This window comes from Garra rufa, chromosome 1, assembly GCF_049309525.1.
Source record: "Garra rufa chromosome 1, GarRuf1.0, whole genome shotgun sequence".
Lineage (NCBI taxonomy): Eukaryota > Metazoa > Chordata > Actinopteri > Cypriniformes > Cyprinidae > Garra > Garra rufa.
The window spans coordinates 16449051-16471805 of record NC_133361.1 but is presented as its reverse complement, the minus strand read 5'-3'; the positions used below and the strand labels follow the sequence as shown (position 1 = coordinate 16471805).

The 22755-nt window shown below is 39.1% G+C and overlaps 2 protein-coding genes across 2 annotated transcripts; both read left to right on the top strand.

Moving 5' to 3' along the window:
- Positions 1–6157: 6157 nt before the first annotated feature.
- Positions 6158–12222, top strand: LOC141343491 (volume-regulated anion channel subunit LRRC8D). Its single transcript, XM_073848058.1, has 4 exons — positions 6158–7012; positions 7371–7621; positions 9072–9449; positions 10537–12222. The coding sequence occupies exons 1-4, from the start codon at positions 6158–6160 to the stop codon at positions 11651–11653; spliced, it is 2601 nt and encodes an 866-aa protein (XP_073704159.1). The 3' UTR covers positions 11654–12222.
- Positions 12223–14324: 2102 nt separating this feature from the next.
- ddx39ab (DEAD (Asp-Glu-Ala-Asp) box polypeptide 39Ab) lies at positions 14325–22359 on the top strand. The gene is made up of 10 exons (XM_073836621.1): positions 14325–14413; positions 16636–16844; positions 16925–17052; positions 19091–19367; positions 19447–19565; positions 20945–21076; positions 21303–21412; positions 21555–21699; positions 21776–21923; positions 22139–22359. Exons 2-10 carry the CDS (start codon positions 16637–16639, stop codon positions 22153–22155), a joined length of 1284 nt encoding a protein of 427 aa, XP_073692722.1. The 5' UTR covers positions 14325–14413; position 16636; the 3' UTR covers positions 22156–22359.
- The last annotated feature ends 396 nt before the right edge of the window (positions 22360–22755 follow it).

Below are 22755 nucleotides of genomic sequence, written 5' to 3'. Positions count from 1 at the left end.
CAATGACAGCAGAGACACACGGAGCCTGTGGCGGGGCATACAGACCATCACAGATTACAAGCCCCCTCCACAGACCTGTGACAGCACCATCTCCCTGCTGAACGAGCTGGACACCTTCTTCGCTCGCTTTGAAGTGCAAAACAGCACCACTGCACAAAAGACCCCACCCCCTCCTGGTGACCAGGTGATGACTCTGTCCCCGGACAGTGTGAGGAGATCTCTCAGCAGGATCAACGCTCGCAAAGCTCCGGGTCCTGACAACATTCCTGGTCGTGTACTGAGAGACTGTGCAGTGGAACTCACTGATGTCTTCACAGACATCTTTAAAGGAACACTCCACTTTTTTTGGAAATAGGCTCATTTTCCAACTCCCCCCGAGTTAATAAATTGAGTTTTACCGTTTTGAAATCCATTCAGCCGTTCTCCTGTTCTGGCGATATCACTTTTAGCATAGCTTAGCATAGATCATTGAATCCTATTAGACCAATAGCATCGCGTTCAAAAATGACCAACGAGTTTCCATATTTCTCCTATTTAAAACTTGACTCTTCTGTAGTTATATCGTGTACTAAGACCGGTGGAAATGCAAAGCTTCAGTTTTCTAGGCTGATAAGATTAGGAACTACACTCCCATTCCGGTATAATAGTCAAGGAAGTTTGCTGCCGTAATATGGCCGAAGCAGGAGCAGTAATACCACGCAGCACATGTGCAAATGCTAAACTAGCTGGGAACTCATTTCTGATAATACTCCGCCTGCTTCGGCCTTATTACGGCAGCAAACTTCCTGGACTATTACGCCGCAATGGGAGTGTAGTTCCTAATCTTAACAGCCTAGAAACCCGCAGCTTTGCATTTCCACCGGTCTTAGTACACGATATAACTACAGAAGAGTCAAGTTTTAAATACGACAAATATGGAAACTCGTTGGTCATTTTTGAATGCGATTCTATTGGTCTAATAGGATTCAATGATCTATGCTAAGCTATGCTAAAAGTGATATCGCCAGAACAGGAGAACGACTGAATGGATTTCAAAACGGTAAAAATCAACTTATTAACTCGGGGGGAGTTGGAGAATGAGCCTATTTCCAAAAAAAGTGGAGTGTTCCTTTAACATTTCACTCTCCCAGGCTGCTGTCCCCACCTGTTTCAAAGCAACCACGATCATTCCGGTACCAAAAAAGTCATCTCCTTCCTGCTTTAATGTCTACCGTCCAGTTGCACTTACCCCCATCCTCATGAAGTGCTTTGAACGGCTAGTCATGCAGCACATTAAATCTGTCCTTCCCCCCTCACTGGACCCCTTCCAGTTTGCATATCGGCCCAACCGCTCGACCGATGATGCCATCTCCACTGCACTCCACTCAGCACTCACACATCTAGACAAAAAAGACTCATACGTCCGAATGCTGTTCATAGACTTCAGTTCAGCATTTAACACTATAATCCCCCAACAGCTCACACAAAAACTGATCCAGCTGGGGCTCAACACCTCACTGTGTAACTGGCTGTTGGATTTCCTCACAGGAAGACCACAAGCAGTACGGGTCGGCAGTAACACATCCAGCACTATCACTCTAAACACGGGGGCCCCTCAGGGATGTGTGCTGAGCCCCCTCCTCTTCACTCTGCTGACCCACGACTGCACTCCGTCACACAGCTCCAACCTCTTCATCAAGTTTGCGGATGACACGACTGTGGTGTGTCTCATTAGCAACAGGGATGAGACAAACTACAGAAGTGAGGTGAGCCGCCTGGCCACGTGGTGCGGAGACAACAATCTCTCTCTGAATGTGGAGAAGACGAAGGAGATTGTTGTTGACTTCAGGAGAGCGCACACTCAGCACGCTCCTCTGACCATCAACGGTGCGTCTGTGGAGAGAGTGAGCAGCACCAAGTTCCTGGGTGTGCACATCACTGAGGATCTCTCCTGGACAAACAACACCACTGCACTGGCCAAGAAAGCACAGCAGCGTGTCTACTTCCTCCGCAAACTAAGAAGAGCAAGAGCACCAGCCCCTATCATGTATACATTCTACCGAGGAACCATCGAGAGCATCCTGTCTAGCTGTATCACTGTGTGGTTTGGAGCCTGCAATGCGTCCTGCCAAAAAACTCTCCAATGCATAGTCAGAGCAGCTGAGAGGATCATTGGTGTCCCTCTCCCCTCCCTCCAAGACATCTACAGCACACGTCTCACCAAAAAAGCCCTCTGCATAGCAGCCGATCCCACCCACCCAATGCAAAGCTTCTTCAGCCTGCTGCCATCAGGGAGGAGACTGCGGAGTCTCCAGGTCAGGACCAGCAGACTGAAGGACAGCTTCACCCATCAGGCTGTCAGGAAGCTCAACTCTCTCCCTACTCTGCCCCCACTCCCCTCACTCCCCTCTTCTGCCCCACAAACTTTCTGAACTCTGACACACACACACACACACACACACACACACACACACACTGACCTGCACCAGTCACTTTGTGCAGCATTGGTCTGCCAACTACCTCACCTACCTACTCATAGACAGTTACAATGACTGCTCTGACACTTTTACACATTACAAGCTCTGTTGCACTATATTGTTTACATGTTTACATGGTTTGTACTCTCTACCATGTGCCCTTACTTGTATATTGTGTTTTTCATTTTATATATTGTTTATTTGTATTTATTCTTTGTATCTAATGTTACTGTTTGTATTTAATGTTTATTTGTATTTATTCTTTGTACTGTTTGTATTTAATGTTACTGTTTGTATTTAATGTTACTTGTATGCACCATGGGTCTGAGAGTTACGCAATTTCAATTCTCTGTATGCCCTGTACATGTGGCAGAATTGACAATAAAGTTGACTTTGACTTTGCCTTTGACTTTAACAGCCTGGTTTTGTATCATTTATGTGCACTAATCATATATACAAATCATAGTCTAATTTAAACTTTTTTCTTTTCATGAAATATGACCCCATATTCTGCAGCACCCGCCCAATCACAGCCTTTATAGTTGCTTGCATCTTTGAACAGTAATTTATAGCCTAGACATGCAATTTTAAACGAAAGGGATATTTATGATTTCATGCTTATTGACTAACTGAATCACTATTTCTTAAAATACTTTTAGTTTTCACAAATCTTTCAGTGTATCTATATCTGATGTGTGGGCTTGTTGTAAATCCCCAACACAAAGGAAGTAAAAATGTGTGACCTGATAATATTCGGGGAAATGGGGGTTTCCTATGCAACTAACATTACTTTTTTTCACCTTTCAAGTTACATTTAGAAACTTGTACCTCGACAACTGTTGTGTACCACATTGGGAAAAAAGTGGAAAAAAAATCTAATAATTAATGAAATCATAAAAATGGCCAATTAAAACTGAAAATTTGATGTGACTGTGACCACCAACACCAGAGAGCCATGGACATCTTGAAATATTGCATTTATTTTGAAGTCTCAGGGGGGCTTCAAGTAAATATTTTAGGTTTGACAGAAGGGTTTGACTGACAAAAAGCTTGGGAATCCCATACATTACACGAACAAACATTATTATATTTAATAACTTGCATATTTATATGTCTAATGTATGTAAGTGATTGGTTCATTTCGAAAGTGAAATTAAAAAATAAACTGGGGTGCATTACGGATTATGACTAATAATTAAGCAATAAGGTACGAGAGGCCGTGCTGTATCATGAATAAATCACGGCTGAAGGGCGTTGTTAGGCACGACCCCTTCAGCCGTGATTTATTCATGATACAGCACGGCCTCAAGTACCTTATTGCTTTTATAAAACGGTTACCACACAATAAAGATATTAAAATCAAAAATATATATTAATTTATATATATTAAGTTGTACGTTTTCATAAAGTAAAATCATTAACTGCCTTCCGCTGTAAAAAGTAGTCCCTAACTGCTGCAGCTGTGTTTACGTTGCTAAGGGTGGTTGCTAAGGGGGTTCAATGATACACAAAACCATTGAGTGAAGCGGTCATAGCAGTGCCGTATCATGAATACGACACAGCTGCTGACCAATCAGAATTGAGGAATGGAACTAACCGTTTTATAATTATGAATAATTTACTGCCATGGTGTGAGTAATATGGATTTAGGTAATGAAAGTAACTGTAATCTGATTGTGAGCATTTTTAAAACATAATATTACTAATTCATGCAGTTACAGTAAATCAATTTTCAAGCACAAAATACAAAGTTCAAACTCACTTCATCATTTAAATTGACTAATTAGCGTCACCTGCTGTTCACATGCTGCATTACATTAAGAGGACAATGAAGACCTGCAAACTAAGTAAATATATATATATAAAATTACATTTACATATAAGTCTCATGGTATTTATTTCTGTGTATTTCTCACAAATCCAGCAGCTCGCTTGCGTTTTATGATGTGAATGTGGCTATTGTGTGCAGGTCACCATGGAAACTTCAAAGCAGCTTCTGGGGCCCCTCTGTGTCTGCAGATTGGGGCAAGGTTAGTGAAGTTGGACGCGATTGTTGAACAAACCGGCTTGCGCCGGACTCGAGTGCAAGAAAACCAGGGTTTTGGAGCATGAAAATTTGCCTTTAGACTGGATAGTTTCAGTACATCACAGTAAGTACAATTTTATTCTCTTTTAGTTTCGCATGTAGACTGTCTGCAGTCTTTGGGTTTCTAGTCGTATGTGATTTATGCACTCAGCTGACTGTCACCCCACCTTAGGTCAATTTGTTGAATTAAAACTCATTGAAATGCACTAATAGAACATATTTTAAAGATGCAGCAAACTACAAAACTAAACATAACGTGGGAGAGTCATTTAATAGAAAACAATTCATTATGTCATTATAAGCAGTGTTGGGTGAAAGTTAAAAGTAACGCATCACAATATCGAGTTACTTATTAAAGTAACTAATTACACAGTACGTTTTAAATCAGGGCAGGGTGTTTGTTTGTTTTTAATATGAAAAGTTCTATTTTTGGCAAATGTAAAAGCCTAAGGCTGAAGGAAGAATAAATTCACAGAAGAAGAAAGGAGTTCTTTCATGAGTTTCAGGAATACTGAGATGTATTAATGCATGTTCACATTTATTCTAGAACTAAAGTAACATTTTACTCCTGATTTCTTACTTGTTAATTACTTGTAATGCGTTACCCCCAACACTGATTATAAATGGCATTATATTTCATTTAATTAGTAATTATAGCAATTTTTAGAGGTTAAATATCACTATTACGCATGCATAAATCTTGAAATCAAGCATACAGTTACTTTATTAAGTAATTTATTATTATTTATGATCAGATGAACCATTTTCATCTGCTGGATGATTAAGTGGCTGGAAAAAATCCTGCACAGACACACATTTAAAGGAGATTTAAAGGGTTAGTTCCCCCAAAAATGAAAACTAGCCCATTATGTACTCACCCTGCAGGCATCCTAGGTGTATATGACTTCCTTATTTCAGACGAATCCAATCAGAGTAATATAAAAAATTATTCTTGCACTTCCAAGCTCTGTCATGGCAATAGACAGGTGTTTCTTGTCAACAGTCCAAAACAAGTCCAAGAAAGTGCATCCATCCATAATACAAAAGTGTCTCATACGGCTCCAGGCGGCATGCACCGCTCAGAAGTGAAGAGAGAAGGAGAGAAGTAAAAAAAAGCACCAGCCACGAATTAGTAATCATTTCTCGCAGGATTTTAATATAAGCCGACAGGAGACTGTTTTTCCTTTGCTAAAGTAAGGAAACTTTGCATCCTTTGCTCCTGCAAACAAACCGATGTCTAACGTCATCTGCCCAGAGTGGCTTCTGTGTAGGACAGTTAGCGGAAGCTAGAGAATAGTCATTATTACAGGAGGCCTTTATTCACCACTAAATCCGTGTGAATTTTTTTCATTATGGATGGATGCGCTTTATTGGACTTGCTTTGGACTGTTGACAAGAAACTCCCGCCTTTGCCATTATAAAGCTTGGAAGTTCTAGAATATTATTAGTCAAACTCCGAATGGATTCATCTGAAAGAAGGAAGTCATATAAACCTGGGATTCCTTGAGGGTGAGTAAATAATGGGCTAGTTTTCATTTTTGGATGAGCTAAAGCTGTAAGTTTGATTGTTTTGATTGATGGTTTAAAAAAAATTTCTTCCTCTTGCTGACTATAGATGTTCTCACTGTCTGAGCTGTGGTCCGGTGGCGAGCGTCAGGGCAGTTATAAGCTCCTGAAGCCATGGTGGGAGGTCTTCATGGACTACCTGCTGGTGCTCATGCTGATGGTGTCCATCTTTGCTGGGACGCTTCTGCTGTCACGGGACGGAGTAGTGTGTGTCCCTGTACACTCCTCCTCTACTAACTACAGCTCTGTATCTGATTCCATCTTTAGTAGCACACCAGAGTCACCCAAGATCCCTGCGAAGGGGCGACGTACCAACCTGGACTTCCAGCAGTACATCTACATCAGTCAGGTTTGCTATCACGAGGCGTTGCCTTGGTACTCGCGCTTTCTGCCGTACGTAACGCTGCTCCACACATTGGTTCTGCTAGCCAGCGGCTGCTTCTGGTTCCACTTCCCGCTCACATCCGCTCGCATCGAGCACTTCCTGTCACTTCTCGCCAAATGTTGCGAATCGCCCTGGACGACAAGGGCACTTTCTCATACAGCCAAACTGGACACACGCTTCTCGGAAGCGGTCCAAGAGGTGCAACCCAAAGTTCAGATAACATCTTCACACAAAACACGCAAGTCGAGTATGGACTCTGGGACAGACAGCCCTCTGCTGGCGGGAACTGATAGTGTGTCCACTACAGCGCAACCGTCTCCATGTCCTTCAACATCGTCCCACTGCTCAACTCTCTCTGCTCTGTCACTCACGGAGCCGGTTCTGCCGGTGCAAGTCGTTCCAGACACTTCCAGACCAGGAGCCACACTGGACCGCAGCGACAGAGAGCAGGCCAGAGCGCTGTTTGAAAGAGTGCGCAGGTTTCGTGCTCACTGCGAGAGTTCAGATGTCATCTATAAGGTAACACGCAAGCCACTGCATCATGTTTACTGTTTTAATCTTAGTTTTTTTAGAAAAAAAATCTCACAATCAGAAACTGTAGTGACATTTACACTTAAAGTTTAGAGTAGGGGTGCCCAAAATTAGTTCCTGGAGGGCTGGTGTCCTGCAGAGTTTAGCTCCAACTTGCCTTAACACACCTGCCAGGAAGTTTCTACTATGCCTACTAAGAACTTAATTAGCTGGTTGAGGTGTGTCTGATTGAGGTTGGAGTTAAACTCTGCAGGACACTGGAACCTCCAGGATTGAGTTTGAGCACCACTGGTTTAGAGTATGTTTAAACAAATACCTAATACAAATACCGCAACTCTTCCTGTAGGTGTACACTGCTCAGACGGTGTTCAAGGTCCTGAAGTTCATTCTGATCGTAAGCTACACCACTCCTCTTCTGGGCTACATCACCTTCAGTCACGTCTGTCAGCCTCACTCTCATGCTCTGACCGGATACAGCGTCTTCCAGTGCAGTCACCCGCTGTCCTCCGTCCTGCGCAAGCTAATGCAGGCCTACGTCTCGTTGCTCTTTCTGTTCGGTCTGCTGGGCATCTATGCCCTGTTCTGGATCTTCCACAAGTATGGGTGCACCAAGTCACGAGAAGACTGTGTCCATGTAGTCTGTAGTCTTTCTCCATGTGTGAGTGTCGAGAGATTCTGGTGATTGGACTGATGTGTCTGTTTGTGTTCCAAAAACCAGTAACTAAATGCAAATACTTATTGTCAGGCCTCCTTTTCAGCAGCATTGGTACTTTTTCCATAAGGATATTAAAAGTATTTTAAAAGCGTTTTTAGCCATGAACCAAACCAACCAGCTTCGAGGTAAATCACAACGTTACAAACTTTTATTTAAATCAAAAAATTATTTGAGAATTTGACAACAAGACAAAGATACTTAATAGATTTAGGGCCAGTTTTACTGACAGCTTGTGCCAGCGCAAACCATCTTTTGGCATTAAAATTGTACTGTCAGGTTTTACTAAATACACGTAATGAATTAGCGCTAAAAGGGTGCGGACACGGTTATTTTTGTGCCTGACTTTACTGACACATTATCTGAACATATGGTTTGCCAAGCCATGTTATATTTAATTTGTTTTAGGAAATAAAAGATGACTTGGAACCCTCAACTAGGAGTCACGCAATAGCAGGTTCATCAAAACTTATAGCATTTTTTTGGCCTCCGGTTCTTGTCAAAGTACTGTGGCTTCTTCATTTGCAACTATGCTAATTTGCGCTGCGCTTTGTATATTTTGTTAGCCAATAATATGTAAATGAAAAATATTGCATCTGTGTTCTTGCGCATTAAATCACCCACAGAAATTTTCCCTCCCAATGCCGCTGTTTCGAAATTGCGCTCTCACGCTAATTTGTCCTGTTTAGTAAAACTAGCCCATAATGAGGAAAAGAACTACAATCCCATGAAGCATAACAAATGGCATAATCGAATTGAGAATGATGGAGAAATGTGGAGAAATTTATTCAAAATGGTTGATTATATCTATAGGAAATGTTTTAAATCATTGCAAAATGAAAATTATTTTTAATATTTGCTCAATTTGTTTGCCCCAACTCTCTGACTGATTTAGTCTTCTCTTTTCACCATGTATTCAGTTTTTAAACATAATTTAAAAAATGAGTTGAAATAATGTAAAGAATGCCTATACCATAAATTAACATCGAAACTAACATTCTTAAAAATAAAGGTGCTTTATTGGCAGTGATAATTACAGGAACCTTTGCATTGCAGGCTCTTTAGATTATTAAAATGTACTGTAAGAAAAAAAAAGGTTCTTGCTGCAAAACAATAATTTTGAAACCTTTGTTTTTAAGAGTGCACGGTACTAACCCTAATCCTAAACCTAACATAACTGTAAGTCGGTCTTGAATAGTTTTTAGGTTATCATTACAAATCAGTGGAGAAAATGAATGAAAACAAAAGAAATTCTACTTGGAAACCCTACTGTTGCACTCTGTAAATTTAAAGAAAACTATTCTGAAAATCTGATTAAATCTGCCTAATTCTCAGGTCTTTGAGGCAGTACTCTTTCCAGAGTCTACGTGAGAAAGGATCCATGCTAGACGTACCTGACCTTCATAACGACCTGGCCTTCCTCTTGCACATGGCCGACCAGTACGACCCTCTATTGGCCCAACGCCTCTCTGTCTTCCTGTCACCAGTCAGCGAGACTCGACTGCTGGAAGAAAGTCTGGAGCGTCGCTGGGGAGCCGAACGCTTGAGGTCAATGATCACGTCAGACCAGCAGGGACGCTCTCTGTTGCAGCTTGTGGCTCTTCCTCGCCTGCCACCAGCCCTGTTCACCTTAAGCCAATTAGAGGTGTTGAAGTTGGAACTTATTGGAGACGCCAAACTGACAGCACAAATATCTAACATGACCGCACTCAGGTAAGTATTTCAATTGCACATCATTTTGCTGTCTAAGGGTGTGTTCACACTTGTAGTTTGGTTCGTTTGGTTAATTTGGTCCGGACCATAAAGGAAAATGATTTATTCCTGGTCCGCTGGCATTTTTGACAAACCTAAAGATACCGAACCTAAAGGCATAGTGATACGTTCACAACCTGATTGGTCAGGTTGAATGGTGTATATCAGTGGTGCCCAACCCTGTTCCTGGAGATCTACCATCCTACAAAATTCAGCTCCAACCCTGATCAAACACACCTGAACCAGCTAATTAATCTCTTAGGTAGCACTTGATAATTACAGACAGCTGTGTTGGAGCAGGGCTGGAACAAAAGTCTGCAGGTAGGTAGATCTCCAGGAACAGGGTTGGGCACCCCTGGTGTTTATTTTGTGACGGACCTCAACGAACTCTCCAAACAAAAGGAAAAGGTGGATTCGACTTAAACAGCACTGCAGGTGTATGACAGATCAAATACAGCTGTCTATAAATATCAAGTGCTCCTTTAGATCCTAAATAGTTGGTTCAGGTGTACTTGATCAGGGTTGGAGCTGAACTGCTGGAAGGTACAGGAACAGGGTTGAGCACCCCTGGCTTAGAGCTACTTCAAGTCGAATACAACTAATGCCATCTGCTGGATTAAGCATGCTCATTGTGCCTGTATATGATTTTATTTTCACCACCTGTAAACTCACAAAGAGCGCATAAAAGGCACTTTATCTCCTTGTGGCTCCACATTTGCCCTCTGCTAATTTTGTTTTGGATCCACTGCTTGTTCCCTTCATGAAATCATGTCGCATAGCATCGCATCTTCTCATTACTAGCTGTTTTTGGTTCGTTTAAAAGTATTTGGTCCTTATTTCTTCATATTTCATTCGAACCACACCAGTTCATTTGGAAGCAGGCCGAGACCCATCTTTCATCTTGGTCTGCTTGTTGGTGGGCACCAGGGTTCGGATGGCCAAACATGACAAGTGTGAGCACACCCTAACACAGACCATTTTTAACATGTAATGAGGGTATAAGATTCTAGCATGAGAAATGTTTTAATCTAGATTCTCCTCTCATCAGAGAGATGCACCTTTACCACTGCACTGCATCAGTGGAGCCTGGAGCGCTACATCATCTTCAGGAACATCTGGAGACTTTACATCTAACCTTCACCCAAGCTGCAGAGATCCCAGTCTGGGTTTATTCCCTTCGTGGCCTGCAAGAGCTGCACCTGACCGGGAGGTTGAGCAACGAGGGCGGGATGGGGCGCGGATGGGCCCTTGGCAGCCTTCGACAACTGCGTCACCTCCGCGTCTTGGTGCTACGCAGCATGCTGCAGAAAGTCCCAGGGGAGCTGAGCGAATTAGCGGGGAGTCTGCTAAAACTGGAGATATATAACGAGGGCACCAGGTTGTTGGTTCTTACAGGACTGAGGCGTTTGTCCGGACTGGCAGAAGTTCAACTGCAAGGATGCCAGTTGGAGAGGTTGCCGTCTGCACTGCTGGCGCTTACAGTTCTACGCAGTTTGGACCTGCAACACAACAGTCTGCGTACTCTAGAAGAGCTATTGGGATTGCAGCATCTGCGGCGTCTCTCCTGCCTACGACTCGCACATAACCGCGTTTTGGCTCTTCCGGCCAGTGTAGGAGTGTTGCGCTCATTGGAGCTCTTGGATTTGGCGCATAATCAGCTGCAAAACCTACCCTCTGCGCTTTTTACTCTGCATAAACTGCGGCGCCTGCTTTTGGCGGGAAACCTTTTGGAAGAGTTGCCAGCTGAAATCAGAGCCTTGACTCTTCTAAGTGAACTAGACCTGAGTGCCAACAGGCTTGAACGTCTCCCCAAGGAGCTGTTTGAAAGTTGCACAGAACTTCGCAATTTGAGTGTCGCAAATAACTCTCTTGGGTCTTTGCCCGCTGGTTTGGGCGGCCTGACTCAGCTTTCACGTCTGGATGTGCGGGGAAACAGTTTAGAGGAGCTGCCGCTCGAGCTGGGGTGTTGTTTTGGGCTTCGTGGAGGCGGTTTGCTGGTGGAAAACTGGCTGTTACACACCCTACCTCGACAGGTCAGGGACGTCCTACAGCAGCCCAGCTCTTGCCCCTCTTCTGAACCTCCATCAAGACCTAATTCTGACTGCTTTCCTACCTTTTCAGCTGCACAGTGGAGCTTCCATTCCGCACTGGAATCTCGGATATAAAACATCAGCTTCAAACTGAAATCATAAACAATATCTAATATTACTAAAATGAGTCTGGAAAAGCTAGTCTCTTGCCAAAGGCAATGTGACTCTTATGGATACACTGATATGATGACTGAAAAAATCAAAAACATGTTTCTATACTTATACGGTTAACTGTCATTAGCCTAATGAATCTATTGTAAACTTTCTTTAATTTTGAAAAGCTTTAAGACTCTAGTTTTCGCATTTGGTGAATGCTATTTTTTTAATCCGTGGTATCCTTTGTTACTTTTTATGCCAAAAGTAAAAAAAAAAATAATAACCTCCATTTTAAGTTTGTGTCTAAACATGTTTAAAATCTAAAACATACTGACAGAATTTAAGATGCAATGCAAACTATGCATGTCTGGTTGCTTTCTGCATGTCATTCACAGTTCTTAAATGGATCACCGTATTTTGTTTTATACTATATGTTTTGTAAAATATACTTAATTTAAAAAAGTAAAATGTAGTGTAGCATTTCTATGTCTTTCACTTTAATAATGTTTTTCCATTTCAACAAAATCATGCCAAAATTAAGCATGTGCTCCTTAATATAACATCTGATATGGTCCTATGTACAGTACTAGTGAAAAGTTTGATATTAAATTATTTGCATATGCATACATTCTCAACTAATATCAGACTTTTTTTATTTATTCTTATGATGTTTACTTAATCAGACTATATTCCTTTTTAATATAACTAGGCAGGAGGTGGAAATAAAACCTTAATTTACAGTAACTGTTTACCAAAACAAATAAAAAAAGATGAATTTAATAATATTTGGATGCATAAATATGTGACCCTGAACCACAAAACCAGTCTCAAGTAGCACAGGTATATTTGTAGCAATAGCCAACAATACATTGTATGGGTCAAAATTATCGATTTTTCTTTTATGCCAAAACTCATTAGGATATTAAGTACAGATTATGTGCTATGAAGATATTTTGTAAATGTCCTACCAAAAATATATCAAAACTTAATTGATGATTAGTAATATGCATTGCTAAAAACTTCATTTGGACAACTTTAAAGGCAAAATAGGCGAAAGGCCAAATATTGTCCTATCCTAACAAACCATGCATCAATGGAAGCTTATTTATTCAGCTTTCGGATCATGTACAAATCAGTTTTAAAAAATTGAGTCTTATGACTGGTTTTATGGTCCAGGGTCATATATTTGCTAATCAGACACTTATGGTGTGTATTGTCTAATTCTATGTGGACATTAAACATCTCTCCAGTCACATCCCTGCTGAAAAAAAACAAAAAAAAACAAAAAAAAAAACAGCTAAAACCAGCCTAGGCTGGTTGGCTGGTTTTAGCTGGTCAGCAGGCTGGTTTTAGAGGGGTTTTGGCCACTTTCCCAGCCTAGCCAGGCTGCTCTTAGCTGGTCAGACTGGGACACCACCAGCTAAAACCAAACTGGCCAGGCTACTACCAGCTTAAACCAGCTAAGACCAGCCAACCAGCCTAGGCTGGATTTAACTTTATTTTTTTTTCAGCAGGGACTCTATGGGATTATTTTGTCTCTTATTCTAAAATACCTAAACACATTAGAAAAAAAGTTGAATAGTAGCTATTAAAACATAGTCATACAGAACTCTTTAAATATTATGTAAATACCATGGTGTAATATAAACATGGTACATCTATTTTGTTACTTCTATCTGATTTTAACGTTATAGAATTTATTTATACTACTTTACTGCTTATTTGATTTGAATCGGTTCCTTCATATGGAGCAACATATATGTTATAAATAATATTGTTAAATTGACTTTAAAGTTTTAAATCAATTATACTTAAAGGAGTAGTTCACTTTCAGAACAAAAAATTACAGATAATGTACTCACCCCCCTTCACATTTTTCTTTCTTCAGTCGTAAGGAAATTATGTTTTTTGAGTAAAATGTTTCAGGATTTCTCTCCATATAATGGACTTCTATGGTGCCCCCGAGTTTGAACTTCCGAAATGCAGCTTCAAATGGCTCTAAACAATCACAGCTGAGGAAAAAGGGGTCTTATCTAGTGAAATGATGGGTTATTTTCTAAAAAAAAAAATTACAATTGATTTACTTTTTAACCTCATGCGTATTGTCTAGCTCTGCAAGACGAGCATTTGAGATTAAAAATTATTTCAATTGTAAATATTTTTTAGAAAATGACGAATCCTTTTGCTAGATAAGACCCTTCTTTCCTCGGCTGTGATCGTTTAGAGCCATTTGAAGCTGCGGCTTGTAAGTTCAAACTCGGGGGCACCACTGAAGTCCTTTATATGGAGAGAAATCCTGAAACGTTTTACTCAAAAAACATAATATCCTTACGACTGAAGAAAGAAAGAAATGAACATCTTGGATGACAAGGAGGTGAGTACATTATCTGTACATTTTTATTCTGAAAGTGAACTACTCCTTTAATCCTAATTTAAAATCAAACGTAAATAAACGTTTTTAATCACTTACAAAAGTCCCGCGAGCGCGACTTCAACGCCCCCAAATGCCAGTACCGACATCCAATCACGATACGGTTACATTTGAATTGATGCATTCGCAAGCCAATGAGAGTGTACGTTGAGCCAACGACCGCGTGCTTTCTACCAATGAGAGCGCGCGTTATTCAGGAGGCGGGATTTCCGGGCGGTAGTATAAACTGCGGCCTGACGCGTGAGGTTTGAAGTAACAGCTGCGTTCGTCTATTCATTTTATCCACGCACCGTCACTGTCACCAAAAGGTAATTATAATTAAGTTGTTTTTCAGATATAAATGTTTTTCTAGCGTAGCGTGATCGTTCATGTATATAACACTGTGGGTTTTTTTCAACAGGTAACGTTAAGTTTAATGTGTGATCGCAGCGTTATGTCATTAGGCGCGTTAGCTCTGTATGCTAACCGAAGCGCGCGCGTGTGAATGCGCGTTTGTTTTTTGTTTGGTATTTTATATATATTTGTACACGATTTAGCGCTGTCGGAGACTGTAAACTGTATGAAACTTAAGTTTGCGCAGGGTTTTAGTTTATTTTTTAGGCTTCTACGTCATTTATTGAGGTCGCTAAACGCTGGTCTATTGTCCGCCGCGCGTTAACGACGAAACGTTCGTTACATGAGTTCAAAAACTAGGCGAATGTCTCTATTTCTGACCAACACAGTATCGATTTCAGTAATTATGTGGTTTAACAACGTAGACTTTTCTGTGTTTGAGTAGAAATGGTTGGATGTTTGCGATTTGAGGCCCAAATAAAACCGGTTCAGTTTCATTGCCTCGTAACAAAAGGTACCATGGTATTACCATGTTCCCTTCGCACTGTTTTGGCTTTTGTGTTTGTACTTTTCCAACATAGACATTCTTTCCATCGCCACCCCAATATTCAATAGCCAGAATGAATTTTAGTGACCCAAAGTTTGGTTTTCCTCAAGTCTTGAACATGTGTTTGTGTTTTAGACTTTAGGAACCAGGTAATTGTTGTTTTTAATGTTTACGTTCATTCAGTGTAAAGTTTGATAGCATTGTTTTTTTTTTTTTTTTTTTTTTTTTTAGTGCCACCAGTGTGCTTTGTGTAAAATCGACATTTGTGTGTCGATTTTAAACAGACTTGTTTCTGGTTACTTTTTAAGCCAATAGTAACATCCATTCTAATTTTGTGTCTAAACATGTTTAAAATTAAGTCTTACTGACAGAATTTAAGATGCAATGCGAACTATGCAAGTCTGGTTGCTTTCTGCATGTCATTCACAGTCCATTTTGTAAAATGTATTTAATTTTAAAGTAAAATGTAGTGCAGTACATTTTCATGGATTTCTATGTCTTTATCTATTTCACTTTAATTTTTTTCCACTTCAACAAAATTTTGCCTTAACATAACATCTGATATGGTCTCATGTACAGTACTAGTCAAATATTCAATAGCCAGGATGGACTTTAGTGACCTAACGTTTGGCTTCCTCAAGTCTTGAACATGTTTGTTTTAGACTTTGGGAACCAGGTAATGATCACTTTGAATGTTTGTTCATTCAGTGTAATGTAAAGTTTGATAGCATTGTTTTTTAGTACCACCAATGTGCTTTGTGTTAAATGGCACATTTGTGAGTCTCAAGTGTTTCGATTTTAAACAGACTTGTTTCTGGGTTTGTTTACATGGTTTCTGTTTTGTGTTGGGTTAAACCAGAGGTGGGAATGAACATACATGGCAGTTCAATTCTTGTACCTTTTTTTGCTAATTTTTTTGAAATGCTTTACGACAAGTTGCGTTGTACAAGGCACATTTTATCACTTAATTTAGAAATAATGTAAAATAAATATAATGTTTACAAACATTAGAAACATGCATTTATATTCCCCCTCACTCCAGAAAAAAAAAATCCAATGAATTTAGCAGTGTTCAGAACAGAAAGGGGAACAAATGTGTAAAAAAAACAAAAACAAATTAACTGCAAACATTTACTATAAACACCCACCAATCCTAATGTGCACAATTTGAGCTTGAGTGCTTATAAATCGCAGGCTGTAGTTTGGACACCCCTGGGTTAAACCCATGGTTAACATTCTTTGGTCCACTTTCTCAATGAGAGTGAGTTCCAGAGTTCATACGAGGTGCTTGAAGTACTTGAATTTATTCATTAAAATTAAAGGCCTGGAAAACCCTTGAAAATGGCAATATTCCAGAAGTAGTACTGGAAAAGTGCTTGTTGTTAAAAGGTAATGTATCTATGAAATGAGTGTTTGATCAAGAAGCACATCTTTTTTTACGCAAAAATCATGCTCAGTTCAGACATTGCTTGATAAATGAGATCTCTGATGTCTTTGAAAATAAAAAGTAATGCTTGAAGTTCTGTAAAGTCCTAAAATTTTATTTTACTGCATCTGTGCGAACCCTGTGGCTTGCACCATTGACCTGTGAAAGTGAGAGTCCTCTGAAGGTGTGATTTAATGGCTCTTTCTCACTCCTTTTGTCTCTAGAATGGCTGAGAATGATGTTGACAACGAGCTGCTGGATTATGAAGAGGACGAGGAGCCTCAAGGAGCCCCAGAGAGCGTCGCTCCGGTGGGCAAAAAGGAGGTGAAGGGCTCGTACGTGTCCATCCACAGCTCAGGCTTCAGAGACTTTCTGCTCAAGCCGGAGCTGCTGAGGGCCATCGTCGACTGCGGTTTTGAGCATCCGTCTGAAGGTAAGAGATGCTGGTTCTCCTGATGTAACTATGTACGCTGATTAGTATCTTGAGAGTAAACTTCCCATATGTGTTTTTAGTGCAGCACGAGTGCATCCCGCAGGCCATTCTCGGCATGGATATCCTGTGTCAGGCCAAGTCTGGTATGGGAAAGACAGCAGTGTTTGTGCTCGCCACCCTGCAGCAGATAGAGCCGGTGGATGGACAGGTTAGTATCACTTTTGGTTTGTGATTTAAGCTTTTAGAGTTGTTTAGTTTGGACTTAACTCTGGGTTTTCCAAAGCAGAGTTTGTGAGCTGATGAAAGCAGTAATTCATGATTTAAAAGGTTAAAGTCAAACTTATAAAATCTGCTTGACATCAGATGTGAACGTGCAGCTGTTTAATTGACGTCTTCTATTAAAATGGATTATTGTAGAGTAAAATGTGCAGGTGTATTCATAGCAATAGGCAGAAATGCATTGTATGGGTCAATTTTATATATATGTGTATATGTGTGTGTCTGTCTTTTGCCAAAAATCATTAGGATATTAAGATCATGTTCCATGAAGGCATTTTGTAAGTTTCCTACCATAAATGTATCTCAACTTAATTTTTGAATTAGAAATTTGCTTTGCTAAGAATTTTATTTTTTTTTAATAAATAAATCTCAGATTCCAGATTTTTCAGATAGTTGTATTTCGGCCAAATATTGTCCTATTCCATGCATCAATGGAAAGCTTATTCAGCTTCTTTTAGATGGTAAATGATGAATCTCAATTTCAAAAAAATAAACCCTTATGACTGATTTTGTGGTCCAGAGTCACAAATGCTTACTAAAAGGGTTAAATGTTTTGATTATCTGCATGTCACGTGACCATTAGCCCACAGAACCATGAATGTGAGGAAAAATATTTAATTTCATTGTGCAAAGAAAACCAAATAATTTTAAAATGACAATAGAAATGAATGCTTTCGTAAGGATGAAAACCATTCACGGTCATGTGACCATTAGTCTACATTGGAGAACCATTAGCTTGCGACTACTATAAATGATTTTAAATATTAATCAGAAAATAAAAGTAAGAGTTTTTTTTTTTTTTTTTTTTTACTCTGAAAATCAAACTTTATATTGAAGATGAAATGCTTAAATGCTTAAGATAACTAAGATTAAGTTATTTACCTGCGTTTTGTGACTATTAATAGTTTAGAAATGTTTATATTTTAAAGTGTAAATTGAATAGTTTTGCCATTTTAATTCTTTCTTCTTTTTTTTTAAATCTAAAAACTAAAGATTAAACATTTTCCTTATGCATGTCTTGTGACCTTATAATGGAATTCATTTAAATTCACTTTAAATGTTTTGTTTTGTGCTGTTAAATCAAAGATTTATTTAGCTACAAGTCATGCAATCCCTGAAGAACCAGGGGTATTTTGTTAAATTATTGCAGTGTTATTTAAATCTTAATGTAAAAATGCAATGCTTCGTTTTGGAGTAAGTCTTTTAAAATTAAACTTAATACAGAAGAGTATTTATTACACTTACAAAAAGTTAGTTTATCTGCATGTTCATGGTTCTTTGTTGGTTAATGGTTCTTTTAAAATGAGAACAAATGTTTTCGTAACCGTTAGTCGACATTAGAGAACCATGAATTTGTGAATAGTGTTAAATTATTTAAATATTAAATCACAATCTAAGTGAGTAAATTGTTTAAAATCTGAAACTATTAACTTTTATTTAGAAAAGGTACTTGAATGCCTTTTAAGTTTATCTGCATTTAAACATTTGCATGTCTTGTTTTTTTTTTTTTGTGTGTGTGTGAATAAACAACTATGATTTTTAATCTCAACTTAACCGTGTCATCAAAATAAAACTAAGATTAACTAATTTATCTGAGAGTCATGCAACCCTTAAACAGAACCACAAAAGTCTTGTAAAATAATTGCATTTTTATTTAAAATGTAAAAATACAACAAAGTCTTTTAAAATTAAACTTAATAAAAATTATTTTATTACTAACACAGTTTATCTGGTTCTTTATTGGTTAATGGTTTGGTTACATGTAAATGATTTTGTTTGGAAAATAACTAAAATTCTTAAAGTCAACCCATAAATTTTTAAAAGTGGTTAGGCTGACAAAAGTTTGGTAATGTGCTTTTGTAACTTAACACAACTTGATTAGTGTTGGTTTATCAAACTGTGGTCTAATAACATCTATAACATGCAAAACTTGTGTGGACGATAAAGTGTGTTTTCCTTTAATTCAGGTGTCGGTGCTGGTCATGTGTCACACGCGTGAGCTGGCGTTTCAGATCAGTAAGGAGTACGAGCGTTTCTCCAAATACATGCCAACGGTGAAGGTGGCTGTGTTCTTCGGCGGCATGTCCATAAAGAAGGACGAGGACGTCCTGAAGAAGAGCTGCCCTCACATCGTGGTCGGCACGCCGGGGCGAATCCTCGCCCTGGTCAGAAACAAAACCCTCAACCTGAAGAACGTCAAGCACTTCGTTCTGGACGAGTGTGACAAGATGCTGGAGCAGCTTGGTGAGCATTTGACCAAAACCTGCTCTGAAATATGATGAGCCTAGCCTGTGATGCTTAATGATGTGTTTGTGTCTCTCAGATATGAGACGTGACGTTCAGGACATCTTCAGACTGACCCCTCATGAGAAACAGTGCATGATGTTTAGCGCCACTCTCAGCAAAGAGATTCGACCCGTCTGCCGCAAGTTTATGCAGGACGTGAGTAACTGTTTCTCTTATGAATGCCATATTTGCGCTTTTATTTTGTTTTGGTGTTTCTTTTTTTTGGGGGGGGGGGACGAAAATGTTGCTTTTGTAAATAGCTGAAATTTAAGTTTTATTTGATCTTTTCTTGACTTTATTTGGCACCAGTTAAGTTTTTTTTTTTTTTTTTTTTAAGTATGGGTTTTTACTGAATTCAGAAGCTATGATACTTTAATTAATTTAACTTTAACTTTTTTTTTTCAATGTATTAGCATTATGATCGGACTATGCATTGTTACACTAATCTTTGTTAAAATTTAATTTAAAAAAAATGTCGTCAATGTCAGTTCATTATGCATTAATGTTGAACGTAACTTGTGATTTTAATAATGCGTTAATGTTGAAATGTAGTTTATTGCTGTAGAAATATTTTTCGTTCTTAATTCATGTTATCTAATGAACCTTTATAATAAAGTGTTACCAAAATACTTAGTTTTTGTTATGGGTAAGATGTATTTAATGTTACAAACCATAATTATTACTTAGAAATGTAGACTTAATTTTAAATATTAAAATTTCATGTTTAAGTACTAAAAAAATAGTTAATACAGAAGTCGTTACAATAAAGTCTTGTTAGTAGTTAATACATTACCTAACAATGGGCAATACACTTGTCAATATGCAAGTAAAAATTAAAGAGTTAAAGTAACATTTCTCTTTAGTTTAAGTTCTTAACTAAAACTTAATAACTGACACACAGCACAGTATAAACCAAATATAAATTAAAACCTTTCCTAATATGTGACCCTAGACCACAAAACTAATCTGTTGGCAATAGCCAGCAATACATTGTATGGGTCAACATTGATTATTCGTTTTTGACCAAAAATCGTTAGAATATTAAGAATGTTTCATGAAGAGATCTTATAAGTTTCCTACTGTAAATATATCAAAACTTAATATGCATTGCTAAGAACTTTTTTAATTTTTTGCATTCTCAGATTGAATATAAGTCGTTGCATCTTGGTCAAATATTGTCCTATCCTCACAAACATCAATGTGAATCTAATTTATTCCGATGTGTAAATCTCAATTTGAAGGAATTGACCCTTATGACTGGTTTTGTGGTCCAGGATCCCATATTAACAAACTAATAGTAATTAGTATATCAATTATAATCTCATATACTGGTGTTTTAATTCAAAGCCGTGCAATGGAAACATGACATTATTAAATATTCAGTTTTATTTAAATGGAAATTATTGGATGCTTAAGCCATTTGAGCGTTTAATTGAAATTGTAGCTTTATTACCCAACTGTGTCAGTACTGATGATATCTTAAGACTTGAAGCATGTAGCGCATCCTATCTGACGTGTTTGCTGTCTATTTTCAGCCAATGGAGGTGTTTGTGGACGACGAGACGAAGCTGACACTTCACGGTCTGCAGCAGTACTACTGCAAACTGAAGGACAGCGAAAAGAACCGCAAACTCTTCGATCTGCTCGACGTGCTGGAGTTCAACCAGGTGAGTTTAGCATTTAATGCTCGTTCGAGTTTCCTGAGAGATTTGCAAATGAGGAATACAAGAAACACAATTCGTAGATCAGACCTGACCTCATTTGAACTGGTTTCATTGTGGTGTTCCAAAACAACGTGTTTGTTTTTCTTCTGTAGGAAGTATTGTGTCAGAAATGCTTGAGCTCAAATGAACATTTCATGTGTCTGAGAGTAATTCTGCTTTTGTCCTGCAGGTGGTGATATTTGTGAAGTCTGTTCAGCGTTGTGTGGCCCTTTCACAGTTACTGGTGGAGCAGAACTTCCCTGCAATCGCCATCCACAGAGGAATGGCACAGGAAGAGAGGTATGTGAGAATGTTTGTTTAGGCTAAATGTACTGTTAAAATTAAATTTTAAACTGGTCAGACCATGTTTTTTGCCCACTTTGAGCTAAATTTACCTTTTATAGTTTAGTTTAACTTTGAGTCTCGTCATCTCTGCTTGCAGGTTGTCTCGGTATCAGCAGTTCAAAGACTTTCAGAGGAGGATCCTAGTGGCCACAAACCTTTTTGGACGAGGAATGGATATCGAGAGGGTCAACATCGTCTTCAACTACGACATGCCAGAGGACTCCGACACTTATCTCCACAGGGTAAGTATCCATGTAGTCTCCAAGCGTTTTAGATCTCTGTGAAGTGGCACGTCTCATGATCTCTTCCTGTTCTCAGGTGGCTCGTGCGGGTCGCTTTGGCACCAAGGGTTTGGCGGTCACATTCGTGTCAGACGAGACAGACGCCAAGATCTTGAATGATGTGCAGGACCGATTCGAGGTCAATGTGGCAGAGTTACCAGAGGAGATTGACATTTCCACTTACAGTGAGTCTTGGGTCTCATCTTCGTAGCCCCATCAAGCATTTTGAGAATTAATTTGCTAGTTTGAGGTTAAAAGCATTGGCTAGTGGGTGGGTCAAATTTAAGCACTGGAGGTTTGTTTTAACTTCAAAATACTTCAAACCTACGGTGACTCTTTGAGAGAATGGCGTTTGAGGTCTTGTGCCTTTTGAAGTGACATTTGTCTCTTTTCCGTGCAGTTGAGCAGTCCAGATGAAGGTCTTGACCTTTCCAGAATCGCAGCTGTTGGATCTTGGCGGGGTGCCGGACCTCCGTTTTTAAAGGCTCCTTTTTACCTCAAACCCGCTATTGTTTTTACCGCTTGTCTCGGAGGCCCGGGCGAGATGTCTGTTTTACGATTTTGTCCTAAAATCATGTTTTTGTTTTGGGTTTTAATGAAATTAAAACTTTTTATATGCTACACCTTGACTTGGCTGTGTTTGTCTTCTGAGAAGTGTCACTGTATGATGAAAGTGGTTTTGTAACGGTGTTCTAAATGCTTTTAGTAGTGGCGTACTCTGAAATCTTTCCAAATATTTGTCTTGTTAAACTTGCAGGCCAGTGTCATAACCTCCGTTGTTTGAGGTTAACTGATTGTGAGACTTGTGTGTTTGCAAATGACTAAAATGTCAACCCAAAATAAAAAGATGTGTTTTTAAATAGGAAATGGACTTATTTCCAAAAAGTTCTATTTGTACTTCATTGAATTGATGTCAAGCCAATAACTGACTTGAATGACTCTTGATTTGTATCTGTTTAGAGTTAATTTAACTACTGATGTGTATTCACCATATGGTGACTGTAAGATGAAGTTTTT

Excerpts from the sequence above, each read along its gene's own strand:
- LOC141343491 (XM_073848058.1), top strand. The coding sequence starts at position 6,158 with ATGTTCTCACTGTCTGAGCTGTGGTCCGGTGGCGAGCGTCAGGGCAGT. Across the intron at positions 7,013-7,370 it reads GTTCAGATGTCATCTATAAG|GTGTACACTGCTCAGACGGT; the intron begins GTAACACGCAAG and ends CTCTTCCTGTAG. Across the intron at positions 7,622-9,071 it reads CTGTTCTGGATCTTCCACAA|GTCTTTGAGGCAGTACTCTT; the intron begins GTATGGGTGCAC and ends CCTAATTCTCAG.
- ddx39ab (XM_073836621.1), top strand. The coding sequence starts at position 16,637 with ATGGCTGAGAATGATGTTGACAACGAGCTGCTGGATTATGAAGAGGAC. Across the intron at positions 19,566-20,944 it reads GCCGCAAGTTTATGCAGGAC|CCAATGGAGGTGTTTGTGGA; the intron begins GTGAGTAACTGT and ends GTCTATTTTCAG. Across the intron at positions 21,700-21,775 it reads CCGACACTTATCTCCACAGG|GTGGCTCGTGCGGGTCGCTT; the intron begins GTAAGTATCCAT and ends TCCTGTTCTCAG.